The sequence below is a fragment of the Equus asinus genome, chromosome 2, assembly GCF_041296235.1.
Source record: "Equus asinus isolate D_3611 breed Donkey chromosome 2, EquAss-T2T_v2, whole genome shotgun sequence".
Classification (NCBI taxonomy): Eukaryota; Metazoa; Chordata; class Mammalia; order Perissodactyla; family Equidae; genus Equus; species Equus asinus.
Window position 1 is genome coordinate 148,148,902 of NC_091791.1, and position 16,274 is coordinate 148,165,175.

The window sequence follows — 16,274 nt, forward strand, 5'->3', positions numbered from 1 at the left end:
TCCTCATCTTATTCATGTTTTTTCTCTATCTTCCTGAACATATGGAATGTATTTAATTCTATTGTCTCTGTCATTGCTGGATCAGTTTCTATTGATTGATTTTTCTCCTGGTTATAGTTCATATTTTCCTTCCTGCTTATTTGCACGCCTGGTAAATTTTGATTGGATGCTCGACATTTGGAATTTTATGTTTTAGTTGTTAGATTTTATTGTGTTTTTAAAAATATTATTCTTTTTCTGTGACACATTTAAGTTACTTGGAATCCATTTGATCCCTTCACGGCTTTCTTTATAGGCTTTGATCGATCAGGTTTAGAGCAGCCTTTAATCTGGGGCTGATTTGGCCCCATTGCTAAGGCAATATTGGATGCTCTGTGAATTCGGAAGTCTTCCCACTACGGCTCATTGGAGCACAAAATATTCCCAGCCCTATTCCTTTCCTGTGGTTCTTTCCCTGGCCTTGAGGTAATTTCCTCACATGCATACACAGATCACCAGATCTCTCTTTCTGTTTAGCTTCTTTTCCCACAGTGTTTCTCTCAAATTCTAGCCATTTTGGCCTCCCCAAACAGAACTCCTTGCAACTCAGTGAGATTGCTGGGCTCTGTGTGGGTTTCCTTCCCCTGTGCTCCAGCCTAGAACTCTCCAGGCAGAAAGCTGCGACAATCACAGGCCTTACCTTGTTTGTTTTCCTTTTCTCAGGGTTTTCTATGCTGTGCTTCCTGTTGTCTAATGATTGACAAATATTGTTTAATATATTTTATTTGATTTTTCTAGTTTTTTAAGCAGGAAGAGAAATCTGGTCCTTTTAATTCTTTATGGCAAGGAGCAGAAATTCTCATTCCAACTTTGAAATTTATTGAAACTAAAGTTGGATTAAATTAGCACAACTTTTTGTCATTTTTTCCCAATTGCTCAGCTATCCACTCAGACTTGTGTTTTAATAAAAGAGATACAGGAATCTGGTTAGGATGGCTATTGTTTACTATTTTTTTCCTCCTTTATTTTCATGTTGTTTCTCTTGGAGTCATAAAGGACATGCATATACAGCATGCAATTTACCACCAATGAAAATGTGTGCCGTGTCAAACTTTGCATGGCTGAACTGCTTTCAGTGAGGCAGCAGGACTAAACTTAAGAATGGTCTTCATGTGAATAAATGTATTTCTGTATATGAAGATGTAGCAAAAATGATATCCTTGTATATGATAAAGCTTGAAATTGTTTTTGAAGTATCAGTATATAGTTGTATAGGTCACAAAACATGGTCACCACTGCAGTTAGTCACTTTGAAGGAATAACTGTCCTTGATTTGTTACTTGATTTAATCTTAAAAGAATAATTTCCCTATTAGCAGTGTACCGCAAGAAGACCCAAATGAAGTGATGTCTAAAGATGAGGTCATCCTGAAGCTGAAAGCAGAAGTGGAGCGTTTGCTGGGCAGCAACTCGGTGAAGCGTCATCTGGTGTCTCAGTTACAAAATGATCTCAAAGACTGTCGAAAGAAAATCGAAGATCTCCAACAGGTGGAAAAGGATGAAAAAAGCATCGAGGTTGAGGTTTGTAGAGTTAAAATGGCATTTTTAGAAGACTTCGTAAAGTAAACACTCTTTCAATTTTCATATTTAAATTAAACCTTAGTCTTTCAGAGGTTCATTTGACTTTTTTAGAAATAAAGGTTAACGAAGGAAATGCCACTTAAGGGAATATATTTTCTGGTTGCTCTTGACACCTAATAAATGAGATGCCGATTAGGTAAAATTCCTTTACCACAAATCTAAGGAGGCATTCTATGTAACAAGGTATCTGCATTTCCTCAAGATTGGCTTGTACCAACAGTGCTCCAAAATCTAGTTAAATGCTCCACAGGGAAATACTTTAGCATTTTGTCTATGACCTTTATCTGGTCCATGTTCCTATAACAAGAGTCATTCTATATAAAGAAATTATGATTATACTGTGGTGGTGTGACAGGTGGGAAAGGCACAGAATCAGATGATGTCAGAATCATTGAAATCCACCTTCATATCCTTCAATTAGCTCCTTACTTTATAGATGAGGCAAATGGAGCTGGAGGAGTTTGTGACACTTCTGAGGTTACAGTCGGTCTTCAGGCAAATTGAAACTAGAACACTTGACCAATAAATAGGCAAGGTTATTTCCCCAGGATCATGCTATCACAGAGATCTTTAGGGTTGCCCTCCTTTAATAGCTGCCTTTTTCACCCTTCCATATTTCCCAAATCCCAACCCATCTACACTCCCAATAGAAAATAATGTATAAAAGACCTAATAACTAAAAGGAAAAGGAAGGGGGAAAATGAGTGTAATTGATGTATTCTTTTTCCTCCTGGAGGGAAATATTTTACTTCCTACTTTAGTACTGTTTTATCTCCTGATCCTTTAATCTAGGAATTGTGTTCATTAAAACAATCCTATTTAAAGCAAAGTATGCAAGATGTTCTATAGCGCTTGTTATTATGGAATTTTAATTGTGTCTAATTTATTTTCCAGAAATAAATAGTGTGTTTTTACTGTTAAAGGCCTGCCCAGTCTGGTTCCCTCTTCTGAGTAACTATGTTTGATGAATACAGCATTGATTTCAATGTTAACAACAAAATGAGAACGAACCCCTTTCCCCCAGCATATCTAACATCTTTAAATCAAGCTGTTTCAACTGTTTCCATGTGTTTCCTAAAAAGGATGGGAATGAAAGCTGTGTCCCAATTTGTGTTAGATTAGAGTCGGTTAGTTTAAGCATTTTGATGAGAATATGCTAAGATTTAGGAGAGTAGGAGCGTGATTTTGAGTCTGAACCTTAGCTCAGATATGTTGGTGCTTTCTTTGTTTTATATTGAAATTACTTATGGCACAGATACACTTCCACATGAGTGGTCATGCCTTACATTGTACTTTTTAGTCTTTCCCTTTGCCTCTATAGTCTGATTGATCAATAGATTGAAGGGAGCCGTCTCATCTTTGAATACTCTTTGTGTCTAGCTACTCTTTTGCCACAGTGATTTCTTAGCAGTCTACATTTGGTTTTTCTTAGAGTGTGACTACAGCCCTTGCTGCGTATGTCTGTTCTACTTCAACTTCCTATATAGGAATTTCTTGGGAGTATTGTATGGATAATTCTCTGTATATTTGCACAGTAAATATTTGCTGAATTAGTACACATATTAATCCACTTCCTAGTTGGAGGAACGGGAGAGGAAGTAGTAATTTAACCAATAGGTGGTTTTCTAAACAAACACTTAAGTTCACAGTCATCTAATTAGCCCATGGACACCTTCAAACTTTTCCTTTGCCTCTTATTTCCCACATCCCTAATGGAGCTTTGTAATGTGTCTGTAAAGTCAAAAAGCAGGGTTGGGAGGTATGTGGAGGAATAGCAAATCATTCAGTGTAAACTTTTTTTCTTTAAACCTATTCAGTGCAAGGTCTTGTGGGATTCAATGAAAGAAACAGTGACTATTCCTTGAAGGAGCTTAGAATTTAGAACTGCACTATCCCATAGAAATATAATGGGACCATATATGTAATTTAAAGTCTTCTAGTAGTCACATAAAAGTCAAAGTAATAAGTGAAATTAATTTTAATAATTTTTTTAATCAAATATATACAAAGTATCTTCTCAATATGTAATCAATATAAAACTTATAAAATATATAATATATAAATAAATATAAATGTAATAAGTAAAAATATAAAAATATATAAAATATATAAAAATATAAAATCAATATAAAATATTAATGAGATGGTTTGCATTTAGGTATATGTGCTAAGTCCTTGAAATCTGGCATGTATTTTCTACTTGTAAGTAGCACATTTCTCTTTGGACGAGCCACATTACAAGTGTCCGTAACTATATGTGGTTAATGGTTACCACATTCAGCAATACAGATCTATAAGGAGATGGACATCTGTAACTTTGTGTAATAAGGATGATACTAATTACAAAGTGCTATGAGAAGGAATAACTTACTAGGCTTGGGGGTGGTGGATGGATGGTAAGGCAGCCAAGCCAAGTCTTTAAGGAGGAAGCATTTGATCTCTGTCCTGAAGGATTAATCCAGGAGAGAAGGTAGGAAGGGACATTTCAGCTCTGAGCAGAAATATATAAAAGAATGTAGCAAATAAGCTGGTGTGACTAGAGAGTGGGGCATGTGAATAGAAGTCTAAATTATATAAGCTCAATCTTCCTGAAATCTTTAGTGAGGCCAGATACATTTACACGTCTTAATATCAATTTGTAGAAGAAATGATTATAGCTGGCGTTAAAGCCTGAGGTTAATGAAGTGATGTTGCACTTCTCTGCTTGCTATAGGGATGTTAAGAGAAAGAACATGTCAATTTGAACTTCCCTGGATGTCTGTTTAAAGAGAACTAGGCCATCAAAACTTTCCCCTGAAGGCTTTCTAAGTATTAAGAAGGCCAGCAAAAATGTTTGCATGTGTAGTCTTATTTGACATGTTTCTTTAGTGAACATTTTAAAGATATTGATATATTTATTGCTTTATACATACCTTTTAGTACATTTTTTGTTTGTTTTTATCCATCTTAGATAGAACAATTTATAATTATAGAGAGTCAGTTTTTTGGCTTTCACGTCATATGACTCTTCAGAGCAGTGCTGCTCTATGACATCTCCAGGATCATGTGTGATGGAATTAAGAGTCTGCCCATACGTGGCACTGTGCAGCGACTGGGAGCGGGTCAAATACTGTTCCGTTCATTCCGGTTGAACAACTGGGCCATTAAGGTAGAATGTGGTAAAGACCTTAAGAAAACCAGACTGGCTTACTAGCAGTCAGGGCCCACATCTACACTGAATTTTTTGTTAGTGTAATAAATAAAACACAGAGACCTTTCTGTGTCTGATACCTAGTAGAGATGATTACCTTACCCACCAGTTGTGGTTAAAGCTGTATACTGATTCCAAGGTACTTGATAGACAATGTTCAGTAGCCAGCTCAGAAGGTTCCTAGCTAGAATCTTTTTAGACATGAAAATTAGGAAGATCCTATGAGAGTTGGTGTATTATATTTCTAGTTTTCTTGAAAATATTGTCTTCAGTATTTCACTTTTAGAAAGAAATTTTTGTGACATTTCCAGGGATCTTTCTCTTTTTAAAGGTCTTTGTGAGGGTTTTGTGCTGACAGGTACAAGTACCTGACCCTGTGTGTCTGCACTGTGATAGTATGTCACACTGAGTGCAATAGCTAGCCATGAAAATTGTTTTTCAGTATATCAGTATGATGTCACTTTCATTCCTAGTAATAAAAACTCACCAGTGGGGAAGGAAGCACAAATGAATATAATAAATTTTAAAAAGTGGAGGCTAAGTTGAAAAAAATGAAAGCCATCCTAAGGAGTCAGTAAAATCCTTTAAGTCTCATTGGTAACCCCAAATCTGGAGAGAAGCTAACAGAATATGTATTCTTAGCTCTTCTCTCTTGTGGCTGGGGTCGGAGCAGTGGCTTCTGGGAAAGGATGAGAAGTGAAAAGAGCAAAGTCAACACTAGAGCAGTCTCCCTCTGGAGGAAGTGAAGATTGTGAATGGAAGACTGAGCCCAAGCTGTGGTGCTCTGTCACCCACATGGCAGTGAGACACGTATTCCTCCCCTGCCCCAGTGGGCAGAATGAACCTTGCCACAAGATATTTTTTAATCATTGTAGAAGAGAGCTCAGAGTTCAGGTAAATACGTAAACCAACAAGTCAAATAGCTATTTAAAAAACATCTTTGTGACCTCCTCAATGAATAAAGAACTCATAAAAATAGATAAGAAAAAAACAGATGGTAAAAGGAAAATGTGCAAAGTCATGTAAACAGACAAATCTGGGAATATGTAAAACAAATGAACAGTGAAGCTAGGTAAGAGATTCCCTTCTGATGGCAAAACAAGAAATGCAAACAAAAGCAATTGTTAGATGCCCTTTTCCCCATCAAATACAATCATTATTTAAAGACAGTCACTGCCAGTGGAGGTAAAGAGAGTTGGACAGGGGCCAGCTCTGTGTCATAGTGGTTGAGTTCGGGGCACTCCACTTCAGTGGCCCAGGTTCTCGGGTTCAGATGCTGGGCACAGACCTGTACCACTCATCAGCCACACTGTGGTAGTGACCCACATATAAAGTGGGGGAAGATTGGCACAGATGTTAGCTCAGGGCCAATCTTCCTCAAGCAAAAAAAGAGGAAGGTTGGCAACAGATGTTAGCTCAGGGCTAGTTTTCCTCAGGAAAATAAAAAAAGAGTTGGACAGACTCATGACAGTTGGACAGTATACATTTGTACAACTTTTCTGGAAACAATTTGCCAAAATCTGTTGAGTCTTCAAAATTGTACCTGTTGAGGGGCTGGCCCAGTGGCACAGCAATTAAGTTTGCACATTCTGCTTTGGTGGCCTGGGGTTTACCGGTTTGGATCCTGGGTGGGGACCTATGCACCGCTTATCAAGCCATGCTATGGCAGGCATCCCACATATAAAATAGAGGAAGATGGACATGGATGTTAGCTCAGGACCAGTCTTCCTCAGCAAAAAGAGGAGGATTGGTGGCAGATGTTAGCTCAGGGCTAATCTTCCAAAAAAAAAAAATTATACCTGTTGAATAAAATATCTATGAGTCAGCACTGATTACATAAATAAATAAATAGATGCTAAATTTAGAGGGTGAAAGTATGATGAAAAATAAGATATTTGCATAGTCTCAAAGTATCTCCTCATAAGATATTTATTACTAATTACAAGTGGAAAAATAGTAACTTTTACAATGGAGGGGTCTGCAGACACCTCCTTCATCAATTGATCATCACCAGTAAGGGGCATATTGATATTACGTGTCTCCTCAAAAGCACACACATCACTTCTGTGGCATTCATGCCCAAAATGGATAACCTGAATTTAATAGTAAAGTAATGTCAGAAAAACCCAAATTGAGGCGCCGGCCTGGTAGCGCAGCAGTTAAGTGTGGACATTCCGCTTGGGCGGCCCAGGGTTTGCCGGTTCGAATCCCAGGTGTGGACATGGTACCACTCGTCAAGCCATGCTGTGGCAGGTGTCCCACATCTAAAGTAGAGGAAGTTGGGCACGGATGTTAGCTCAGGGCCAGTCTTCCTCAGCAAAAACAGGAGGATTGGCAGCAGATGTTAGCTCAGGGCTAATCTTCCTCAAAAAAAAAAAAAAAACCAAATTGAGGGACATCCTATAAAATAACTGGTTAGTACTCTTCAAAAATATCATGGGTTTGAAAGACAAAGACCGAAGGACTGTCCTAGATTCGGGGAGACTAACGAGACCTGATGACTGAATGTGATGCGAATCGTAGATGGGATCTTGAAGCAGAAACAGGACAGTAGAGGAAAACTGGAAAATTTTGTATAAGGTCAGTAGATTAGTTACTACTATTGTATCCTAGTTAATTTCCTGGTTTTGATCGTTGTGCTGTGGTTATATTTGGGGACGATGGTAAAATGTATGTGGAAATTATTTGTATAATTTCTTTGTAAGTATGAAATTATTTCGAACCAAGTACTTAGAATTTTTTAAAAACCTGAAAAACTGTTGACTTTTTAATGTTTAGACTAAAACAGATACCTCAGAAAAACCAACTAATCAATTATGGCCTGATTCTTCTACTTCTGATATGATTGTCAAAGATGATATTCTGCGACTCAAAAATGAAATTCAAGTTTTACAACAACAAAATCAGGTGATTAAATAATTTTCCTATATTTTCTGAGAATTTTCATGGCTTCATTAAATTCAAAGGATATAATAGTCTTTTCAAAAATACAGAGGCAATGTGAGTTAGTAGACAAGTATATTAGTAGGTGATTAAGGATTCCACTCATTTCCTTTTACTGTTGGTCATGGGGTAGTAGTTTCAACAGAAGGTAGGTTAGTGAAAATCCAGTTTCCTGTCTATACAGTGGCATGGCTAATAGAGGTGGTCTTTCCTCCTCAGCCAGCCCTTGACCAAAAAGTAAACCTTTGCTTATTTAGATGGTTGCTGAAGATCATTGGATTCTAAGACTTATTTTAAGGCATCAGCCAATACTTCCCTGGTTAAATGTTTTCATTTCATAGATTTCAGATTAAATACAAAATTTTAACTTTTATTCTTATCAGAAAGCTACTTGTCAAATAAATGAATCAATACTCTTGTCACGGCATGAAGAGACTTTCATAGAATTGTGAGAACTATATTGTTATGTCAAATAATGTTACAGAGTAGAGATAAAGCATAGAGGATGTTAAAAAATGAAATTAGACTAATCAATGAAAATGATGTTTGTTTCCTCTAACCTTATGTTATTATTTTGTATCTAGGAACTTAAAGAAAATGAAGAAAAACTGAGAAATGCAAATCAAGACTTGTGTAATCAAATGAGACAAATGGTACAAGATTTTGACCGTGATAAACAAGAAGCTGTGGACAGGTAAAGTCTATCCAGAGGCCTAATGCAGGCCTCCTGGGCACCCTTCCCTTTCTTTCTCTGCCCTCCCCCAACCCTCCCAAAAAAAGATTCAAGAGAAATGGTGGAGTAAACGCTCCCTGTTGAGATCTTGGATTAGAGAAGAAGAGTCCCTGGCTTCTCAAATTAGAATTTGGAACACATTTCCCATAGAAATGATGTTATGTAGTGGGTTGGGTTCCATAGCACCATCGAAACTGTAGTTCACTGAAATAGTATAGCTTAATGGTTTTTAAAGCCTAGTCTGGGAAACTATTCTTTATAAGGAAGAAATCTGTGGGAGGGAATATGTCTTCCAAATACCAAATCATAAACTTGGAAACAGACTTTTGGAGCATAACTTACTTGTGAGTTGAGTGTTGCTAGTATTTGTGTTTCATATAGATGACTTGGACTTTTGGAACCACATCCTCGATTATTTCAATTCATTTTTTATACACGAGTCCTTACCACAGACTAGTATCTCTGTTTGAAGGATTGAGGCATCCTCACATCCAAGTTTCTAATTTTTTCTAGAAACATTTGAAGGAAGAAAATTTTGAAGATTCTTATGAGATCATCTATTGAAAATTAATTATTGCTGCTCTTGCTTGGGGAAAACCAACCCGACCTGAATTATAATTTGCATTAGAGGGAGAAGTAGTGGGAAAGAAGGAAGAGACACCAATTTATCTTGGCGTTTCTAGTCGTGCTGGGCACTGCCTAAGACCTGCTGTCCGCTGTTTGTTTCCAGGTGTGAGAGGACTTACCAGCAGCACCACGAAGCCATGAAAGCCCAAATACGTGAAAGCCTGTTAGCAAAGCACGCTTTGGAGAAGCAGCAGCTCTTTGAGATCTACGAGGGGACTCGCTTGCAACTGAGGTGAGAATAAAAGAGTTTAGCTGCCTTTTAAACTGTAGAGACACATCATTCTTCTCTTCCATAGTGTAGAGAAAAATTGTTCTGCAGCCTTGTATTTTTTGGTGGTCATTTAGTTGCCGGTTTTGTGTATCCAAGGTCTGAATTAGATCAGATGAACAAGGAGATGGCTGCTGTGCAGGAGTGTTACCTGGAAGTGTGCAGAGAGAAAGATAATCTAGAATCGACTCTCAGGAAGACCATTGAAAAGGAGCAACAGACTCAGGAGAATAAGGTACAGTTCAAGCTCATGTTGTGTTCACTTCAGTTCATTTCTCTGGTCTCACTATTGTCATTGAAACCAGGACACTTGTTCTCCTCTGCAATAGAGAAGGCATCCATTGAAGTCTCTTTACTTTGGGCTGTATCCACTAATATAGCTCACAAAATACAGTAAATGTTGAAATGATTATTAAACCTTAGTAGAAAATGGCATACATTTAGGAGAAAATCATTCTTCCTTGTAGATTTATTCTAAGGGCAAAAGATAGTTCTGAAAACAAGGAAGAGTGGACCTGAGTCGCTTTGAGACTGCAACCCAGGGATCCTCATTTTGCATTTGTTTGTTGGCTGCTCAGGCCACCCAACATTGTGCTGTGAGCCCTGTGCAAATAGTCCTTGCGGAGAGATCTTCCCTTGATCTGTTTCTCTCTCAGTACCCAGGAGTCATTTCATTCTTCTGGGGAGAAGAGCGGGAGTCTGCACCTGGGTCTCCCAATAGGGAAGGTGGTGACACGGAGCTGTGGAGAGGACGGTCACAGTGTTGACGTGACCTCTCTCAGGGAAGCTCTCATTTTCCCCAGAGGCTGCAGGGGCTGCAGTGTACTCTCTCCTCCTGTCTGAAACTTCTAAGTTGCCATTGGTGAGTGTCCAGGAGTAAAATCACGTGTAAACAGCTGCCCCTCCTTTTTTCTTCCCCGTCTTGGCCTGAACCTCACACAGACCCACGTCTGCCTCTCCCTTCCACTGTGGACCAGGCTGCAGACCAGGCTTTGAAAGCCACCTGCGTCAAGATCAGAAAACATTTTTAAAGGCCTTCAGTAAATGTTCTATACGGAGGTTTCTGAATAAGTTATGTTGAAGCAAGCTATTGCTACCACAGACGTGAAAAGAATAGTAAAGAGTGGGTGCGGAGGGGCCAGCGCAGTGGTTAAGTGCACACATTCTGTTTCGGTGGCCGGGGTTCGCTGGTTCGGATCCCAGGTGCGGACATGGCACCGCTTGGCAAGCCATGCTGTGCTAGGCGTCCCACGTATAAAATAGAGGAAGATGGGCATGGATGTTAGCTCAGGGCCAGTCTTCCTCAGCAAAAAGAGAAGGATTGGCAGATGTTAGCTCAGGGCTAGTCTTCCTCAAAAAAAAAAAAAAAAAGTGGGTGCGAAATTTGGTTCACTTAATATTTTGATTATTTTTGATTAGATGAATATGGTAAAAAAAAAACATGCCATGTGTACATATCATCTACTAGAAAGAGAGCTTCTAAAGGGAGCTGTTTTAGTTAGTACTGGCTGTATAAAAGTTAGAAGAGATCTTAAATTACCTGGAAATTAAGGACTTAGGTTTTAGTAATGTTTTAAAAAATTAAAATAGGGAGAAGATCTCCAGCATGATTCTTTTCTTTCTTTCATTTTAACTATATAAATTGGGAAGAACATAAGAGCAATTCTCTCAAAGAATTTATTCTTTTTGGGAATGTATTTTCTGGTGCTTTTAAAAGAATGAATTTGGCTGTAAAATTGGATCTCATATAATTGATTAGTTGCAATTAATAGCTGCTACTGACTGATATTTTGGCTCATGAATGCTTGTGCACTGGGGCAAGAAGGAAAGTTAACACTGCTATTTGGCCCTTCCAAAAGAAACTTATAGGTTAACTGTTTTTCTTTAAAATTTTAAAATTGCCATATAGTAAAATTGACTCTTTTTCCTTTGGTGTACAGTTCTATAAATTTTTAACACATGTATAGATTGATCAGGATACAGAATAGTTTCATAACCTAAAAAACTGCCTTGCACTAGCCCTTTGTAGTTACATCCTCCCCCACCAAGGGCCGGTGTACTTAAACCGTTAGAAGTTTAATTCCCAGCTTTTCTGAGGATTCTTTACTTATTTAGATTTGTATAAGCCCTTTTTAAGGCTTAGTAGTCTTTATAAGCTAGTCAGAACAGAGCTACTTTAAATTTAAGAGACTTTAATCTTTTCATGTCCTCCAGAGGTGGGCAAAGACATACCAGTCTGTCTTCCTAGGAAATGTTTCACACTTACACAATGGAAGAATCTTTCTAAACTCAACAAGCTAGGGAACTTTTTAGGATAGTCCTTCTCTGCAGGACATAAGCCATTTTCCCTGCAGTTGACCTTTGGTCAGGAACTTAGTCTGCATACAGAATTTCTAAGACTCAACACCACCAGTCCCAGGGTAGATTTCCCTGTTTCAGACGTGCTCTTTTCTGAAACACACATTGAGTCAGGCTGTGGGTTAAGTAGAAGCTCAATTCCAAGTTTTAATGTTTTTATTAACCAGTAGAACTTTCCTCACATGTTAACCTGGCTTGTTCAGAGAAAGTGAAAAAAAAGTCATGCACACAGAACCTTTCAGACTGGGTGGTAATTAGTGGAGGCCATGAATCTGCAGACAAAGCAAAGATGATCAATATTCCCATTTTTAATGCCATTCCTATACACAGTAAGGCTCATTTATGGGGTTGTAATACAGCCATCCCCCTTATCCATAGGCAGTACATTACAAGAGCCGCGGCGGATGCCTGAAACCACAAATAGTACTGAACTCTATATATACTATGTTTTTTCCTGTACATACATTCCTATGATAAAGTTTAATTTATAAATTAGGCACAGTAGAGATTAACAATAACTAATAATAAAATAAAACAATTATCACAATGTTCTGTATTGAGAGTTATATGAATGTGGTCTCTGTCTCTCTCAAAATATTGTACTGTGCTCACCCTTCTTCTGGTGATGATATGAGATGATACACAATGCCTGTGTGATGAAGTGAAGTGAGGGGAATTGACGCAGGCATCATGACATAGCATTAGGCTACTATTAACCTTCTGACAATACTTCAGAAGAAGGATCATCTACTTCCAGACCACGGTTGACCACAGGTAACTAAAACCACAGAAAGCGAAACTGTGATTAAGGAGGGAGTACTGTACATGCTAAGTCAGTCCTTAGAAGTTAGAGGTTTTTTGCTGTCCAGGGCATGTAAAACAAGTTGAAATGTTTTAGAACTATCCAAATATTTTCTTCTCTTTAAAGATAAAACTTTTTGGATTAGATATTCCTACAGTGTGTTCAAATAGCAGAGCCCCATGACCAAAAAGTCTATTAGTTTTCCTCTGTAAGGAGAGGGAAGCCAGGTTTTCCTTGTGGTGGATTGCAAAAATGGCCACACATTCTTTTCATCTCTGAATGTATGCCCCCTTACAATGTGACTTTGTAGCTGTTCTCAGTAAGAGGTAGTCTGTTTTTCATTCCTTGAATCTGATCTTAGCCACATGACTTACTTTGGCCAATGGGACATTAGTAAACATGATGCAAAAAGAGCTGTTTTTGGGGGCCAGCCCTGTGGCCTAGTGGTTAAGTTCGGCGCTCTCTGCTTCGGCAGCCCAGGTTTAGTTCCCGGGTGCAGACCTACACCACTCGGTGGTAGCCATGCTGTGGTGGTGACCCACATACAGAATAGAGGAAGACTGGCACAGATGTTAGCTCCAGGTGAATCTTCCTCAAGCAAGAAGAGGGAGATTAGCAACAGATGTTAGCTCAGGGTGAAGCTTCCTCAGCAAAAAAAGAAAAAAGAGGTGTTTATGCATTGGGGCTTGCAAGCTTGATACTCTTAGGAACCCTGCAACCACCACCATGTGAATGATCTGGGATAACCTGCTGGATGATGACACATGTGACCAAGTCATTGCCAGCATCCTAGCAGACATCGAGCTAACTACCAGACAAATGAATGAGGGCATCTTAGACTATGTAGCCCCAATAGCCTGCAGAGATCAGCCCAGCAGACTTAGACCAAAGCCACCACCCAACTGACCCACAGAATCATGAGAAGTAATAGATGTTTGTTGTTTTAAATCTCTTAAGTTTTGGCTGATTTATTATGTAGCAGAGCTAACTGATATACTTACAAACATACAAACACACAGAAAATTGATCACATTTTTCTGCTGTGGGTCAAAATGAAATGCAGATACATGTGGAAACAACTCCTGAAGGGTAGACATACACAGATAAGACAATTTGAGGATTCCTACTACAGTCCATCAAAAATAATAACAGTGATATACAACGTGACACTGGACAACTCTCTCAACTCTATGGCTGAGATTGTCCTGTAGTCTTAGTGCAACTGCAGTCTCCATGACCTGATTGTGAAAAAAGGGGTCCCTCAGACACCAGAAACTTTTCAAAATCATGTGGCACTGAGCAAACATAGATATCTTCTTCTTGGCATTTGCCAGTGGTGGAGAGGAATCAGATAGCAATTAAAACAGAAATAATCCATATCAGCTATGAACCAGAAAAACCCAGATAGCCAGATAGTCATGAATCAGAAATAATGTCAGAGAGACGCAGAGCGAAAGCTCTCTTGCTGCCTGGCAGTAGGTTTGGGATGTCTACTTCCCTGGCCTTGTAGTCTGTGGGCTGCCGTGTGTGGCTTCTCGTGGCTTCTTGGTGGGACCTCCAGAAAACCATTTCAAAAAATTTTCAAACAGAAACTCTTCATAGATAATTTTGATCCCTGAGTAGAGTTTTATTAGAGTTTTCAAATCAACTGAGTTCTTAGAATAAATAGACTGTTGTATGAATAAGTCAAATTATTAAATTTTAACTGACACTTGACAGTTCTTATTTGATAATGCTTTAGCTAATTTTGATGAAAAATTTGTCTTTGATAATGAAAAAATGCAAATATAGATTTATCACAGGAGGCTTAGCTTTTAGGATAGAACAACAATTTTTGGCTTATTTCAGAATACATCTTTCAGAAATGTAAATGTTTTCTGGGCTCTAATACCTAATTTGTCCCGTGATGGATGGGGTGTAAACATAAATGTCAGTTTCACTTTTTAAGAAGAGTATTTGGTCTTTTGGAAATGTAATTTTTGTATTAGATGCTTTTTACTTTTAATATAGTCATTTGTAAATTTTTTACTCAAATATTTGAGATGTAAGTAGGTCTTTACAAGACATTTATTCACCTGATTGAGTTAGCATATAGGGAGACCATTTGTTTCTGTTGCTGCTGTCTTTTATGTGCATATAACCATTATTTTATAAATTTGACTTGGAGGATATTAGTGTTGTACAGGGATATTTTTTCTTGAATTTTGTTTAAAGAGAGAGTTATTGGAGGAAAGAGAAGTATATGTAAGCAAACTGCAGGTGGAACTGGAAGAAAAGTACCAACACACACTTACGATGGAAAAAACAAGTGGCTGAAAGAACAAGAAACTAATATTAAACAGCAGGTTGAAAATGAAGTGATGTTAGCCAAAGGACATTGGGATAAGGAACAGAAAGAAGTTTGGGTTAACATTTCTTTCTAGTCAACCTTGTTTAAAAAATGTAATATTAACTGTTGAAAGACAATTCTTCCAGAACAGACATATAATTTTTAATTCCCAAGTACATACATAGTCACTCATTTTACTTCTCCAGAATTGGGCCATTAGCAGCTTACTCACATCAGTTTTATTTTTTAAAACTTCCCACCTCTTGACTCTTCAAACCAATTCAGGATATAATGGGTTTTGGGGGTCACTTTTTTGAGTCCTCATAATGAATCCTGATCTAATTTCATACTGTGGAATGATTCTAATAACTCTAGACCCATCTGTATACAAATAAATAACCTATATTGTGGGTTAGAAGAAAGAAGTCACGACTGGGCAGGAACATTACCTCTATTACCTGAGTTGTAAATGTGATTAGAAAATGCTAATAATTTCCTAGAAAATTAAGAACCAAATTATAATCTTAAAAGTTTAGTTGGAAGTGAAATAAATTCTCAAGCTTATTTAAACTAGATTCTCCTATCCACAAGATTGTTATTAATTGTGATGGGGGCCACCAGAAGATGGAACAGTAGACAGCTGCCCTGTCTTTTGACCTCCCTACTCCTCATCTCCCATCCTCTCCTCCAAATAGCATTTCATTAATCTAGCACTGGCACCTGAAATTCTTTTACTAGTCATTTTTTATTAACAAAAGATATATATATATATATATATATATATATATATAAATAATCTGGATGACACAAAACAAATCCTCTATTTTCACATTGTTGCAAATTGTCTTTTAGCTGGATTTGCTAGTCAGTTGTTTACCAGGGGGATGAGGTGGACAGCTAATTTTTTGTGAGAATGTCAGGACAGCATCAACTGCTGCACTGGATGGCTATTTCAAGTGAAGAAATACAGCCAGGGGCTCTGGTGTTCAGGGAAGTGGTTTGAGAATCCTGGATACCCAGGAGGTGGGAAATAGGAAAACGGAAAAGCAAATTTTGCTGTTTCACAGTTTTGCCTAAGACTGATTGTATTTGGATCCATCCCACTAGGCTGTTGAAAGTAGAAAAGAATTCTTCTAATAACGCCCCGCTCTTGAGTGCACAGTTGACTCAGTAGAATTTAATATCATGACAAACAAAATTCTAATGTGTTTAAGTAAGTAAAACTGTTTTTTACATTGTTCAATTTTAAGTTTTATTGGTCAGACTTACCCAATACCTGCTTTGTGGAAAGCCTGGTATTGATGGAAAAATACATATTAATAGCAGAAGTTTTTGTCTTTTTTCTTTTAAAGTCATTCCATCTTTATAGTGGCGATGTCAAAGCTTCCAGAAAGTTCCATACTGA

The 16,274-nt window shown here is 37.9% G+C and overlaps 1 protein-coding gene across 7 annotated transcripts in view; it reads left to right on the forward strand.

The window, feature by feature from the left end:
- The window catches only part of CEP152 (centrosomal protein 152), a 94,850-nt gene that overhangs the window by 45,074 nt on the left and 33,502 nt on the right, over positions 1 to 16,274 (forward strand). For 5 of the 7 annotated variants that reach the window (XM_044764926.2, XM_014852862.3, XM_044764928.2 and 2 more), the window contains exons 13-17: positions 1,355 to 1,559; positions 7,588 to 7,716; positions 8,337 to 8,446; positions 9,216 to 9,344; positions 9,480 to 9,615. In XM_044764926.2, the coding sequence (XP_044620861.2) occupies positions 1,355 to 1,559; positions 7,588 to 7,716; positions 8,337 to 8,446; positions 9,216 to 9,344; positions 9,480 to 9,615 (709 nt within the window). The remainder of the gene's footprint in view (positions 1 to 1,354; positions 1,560 to 7,587; positions 7,717 to 8,336; positions 8,447 to 9,215; positions 9,345 to 9,479; positions 9,616 to 16,274) is intronic. The other 2 variants (XM_044764929.2, XM_070501945.1) reach the window with 1 other exon arrangement.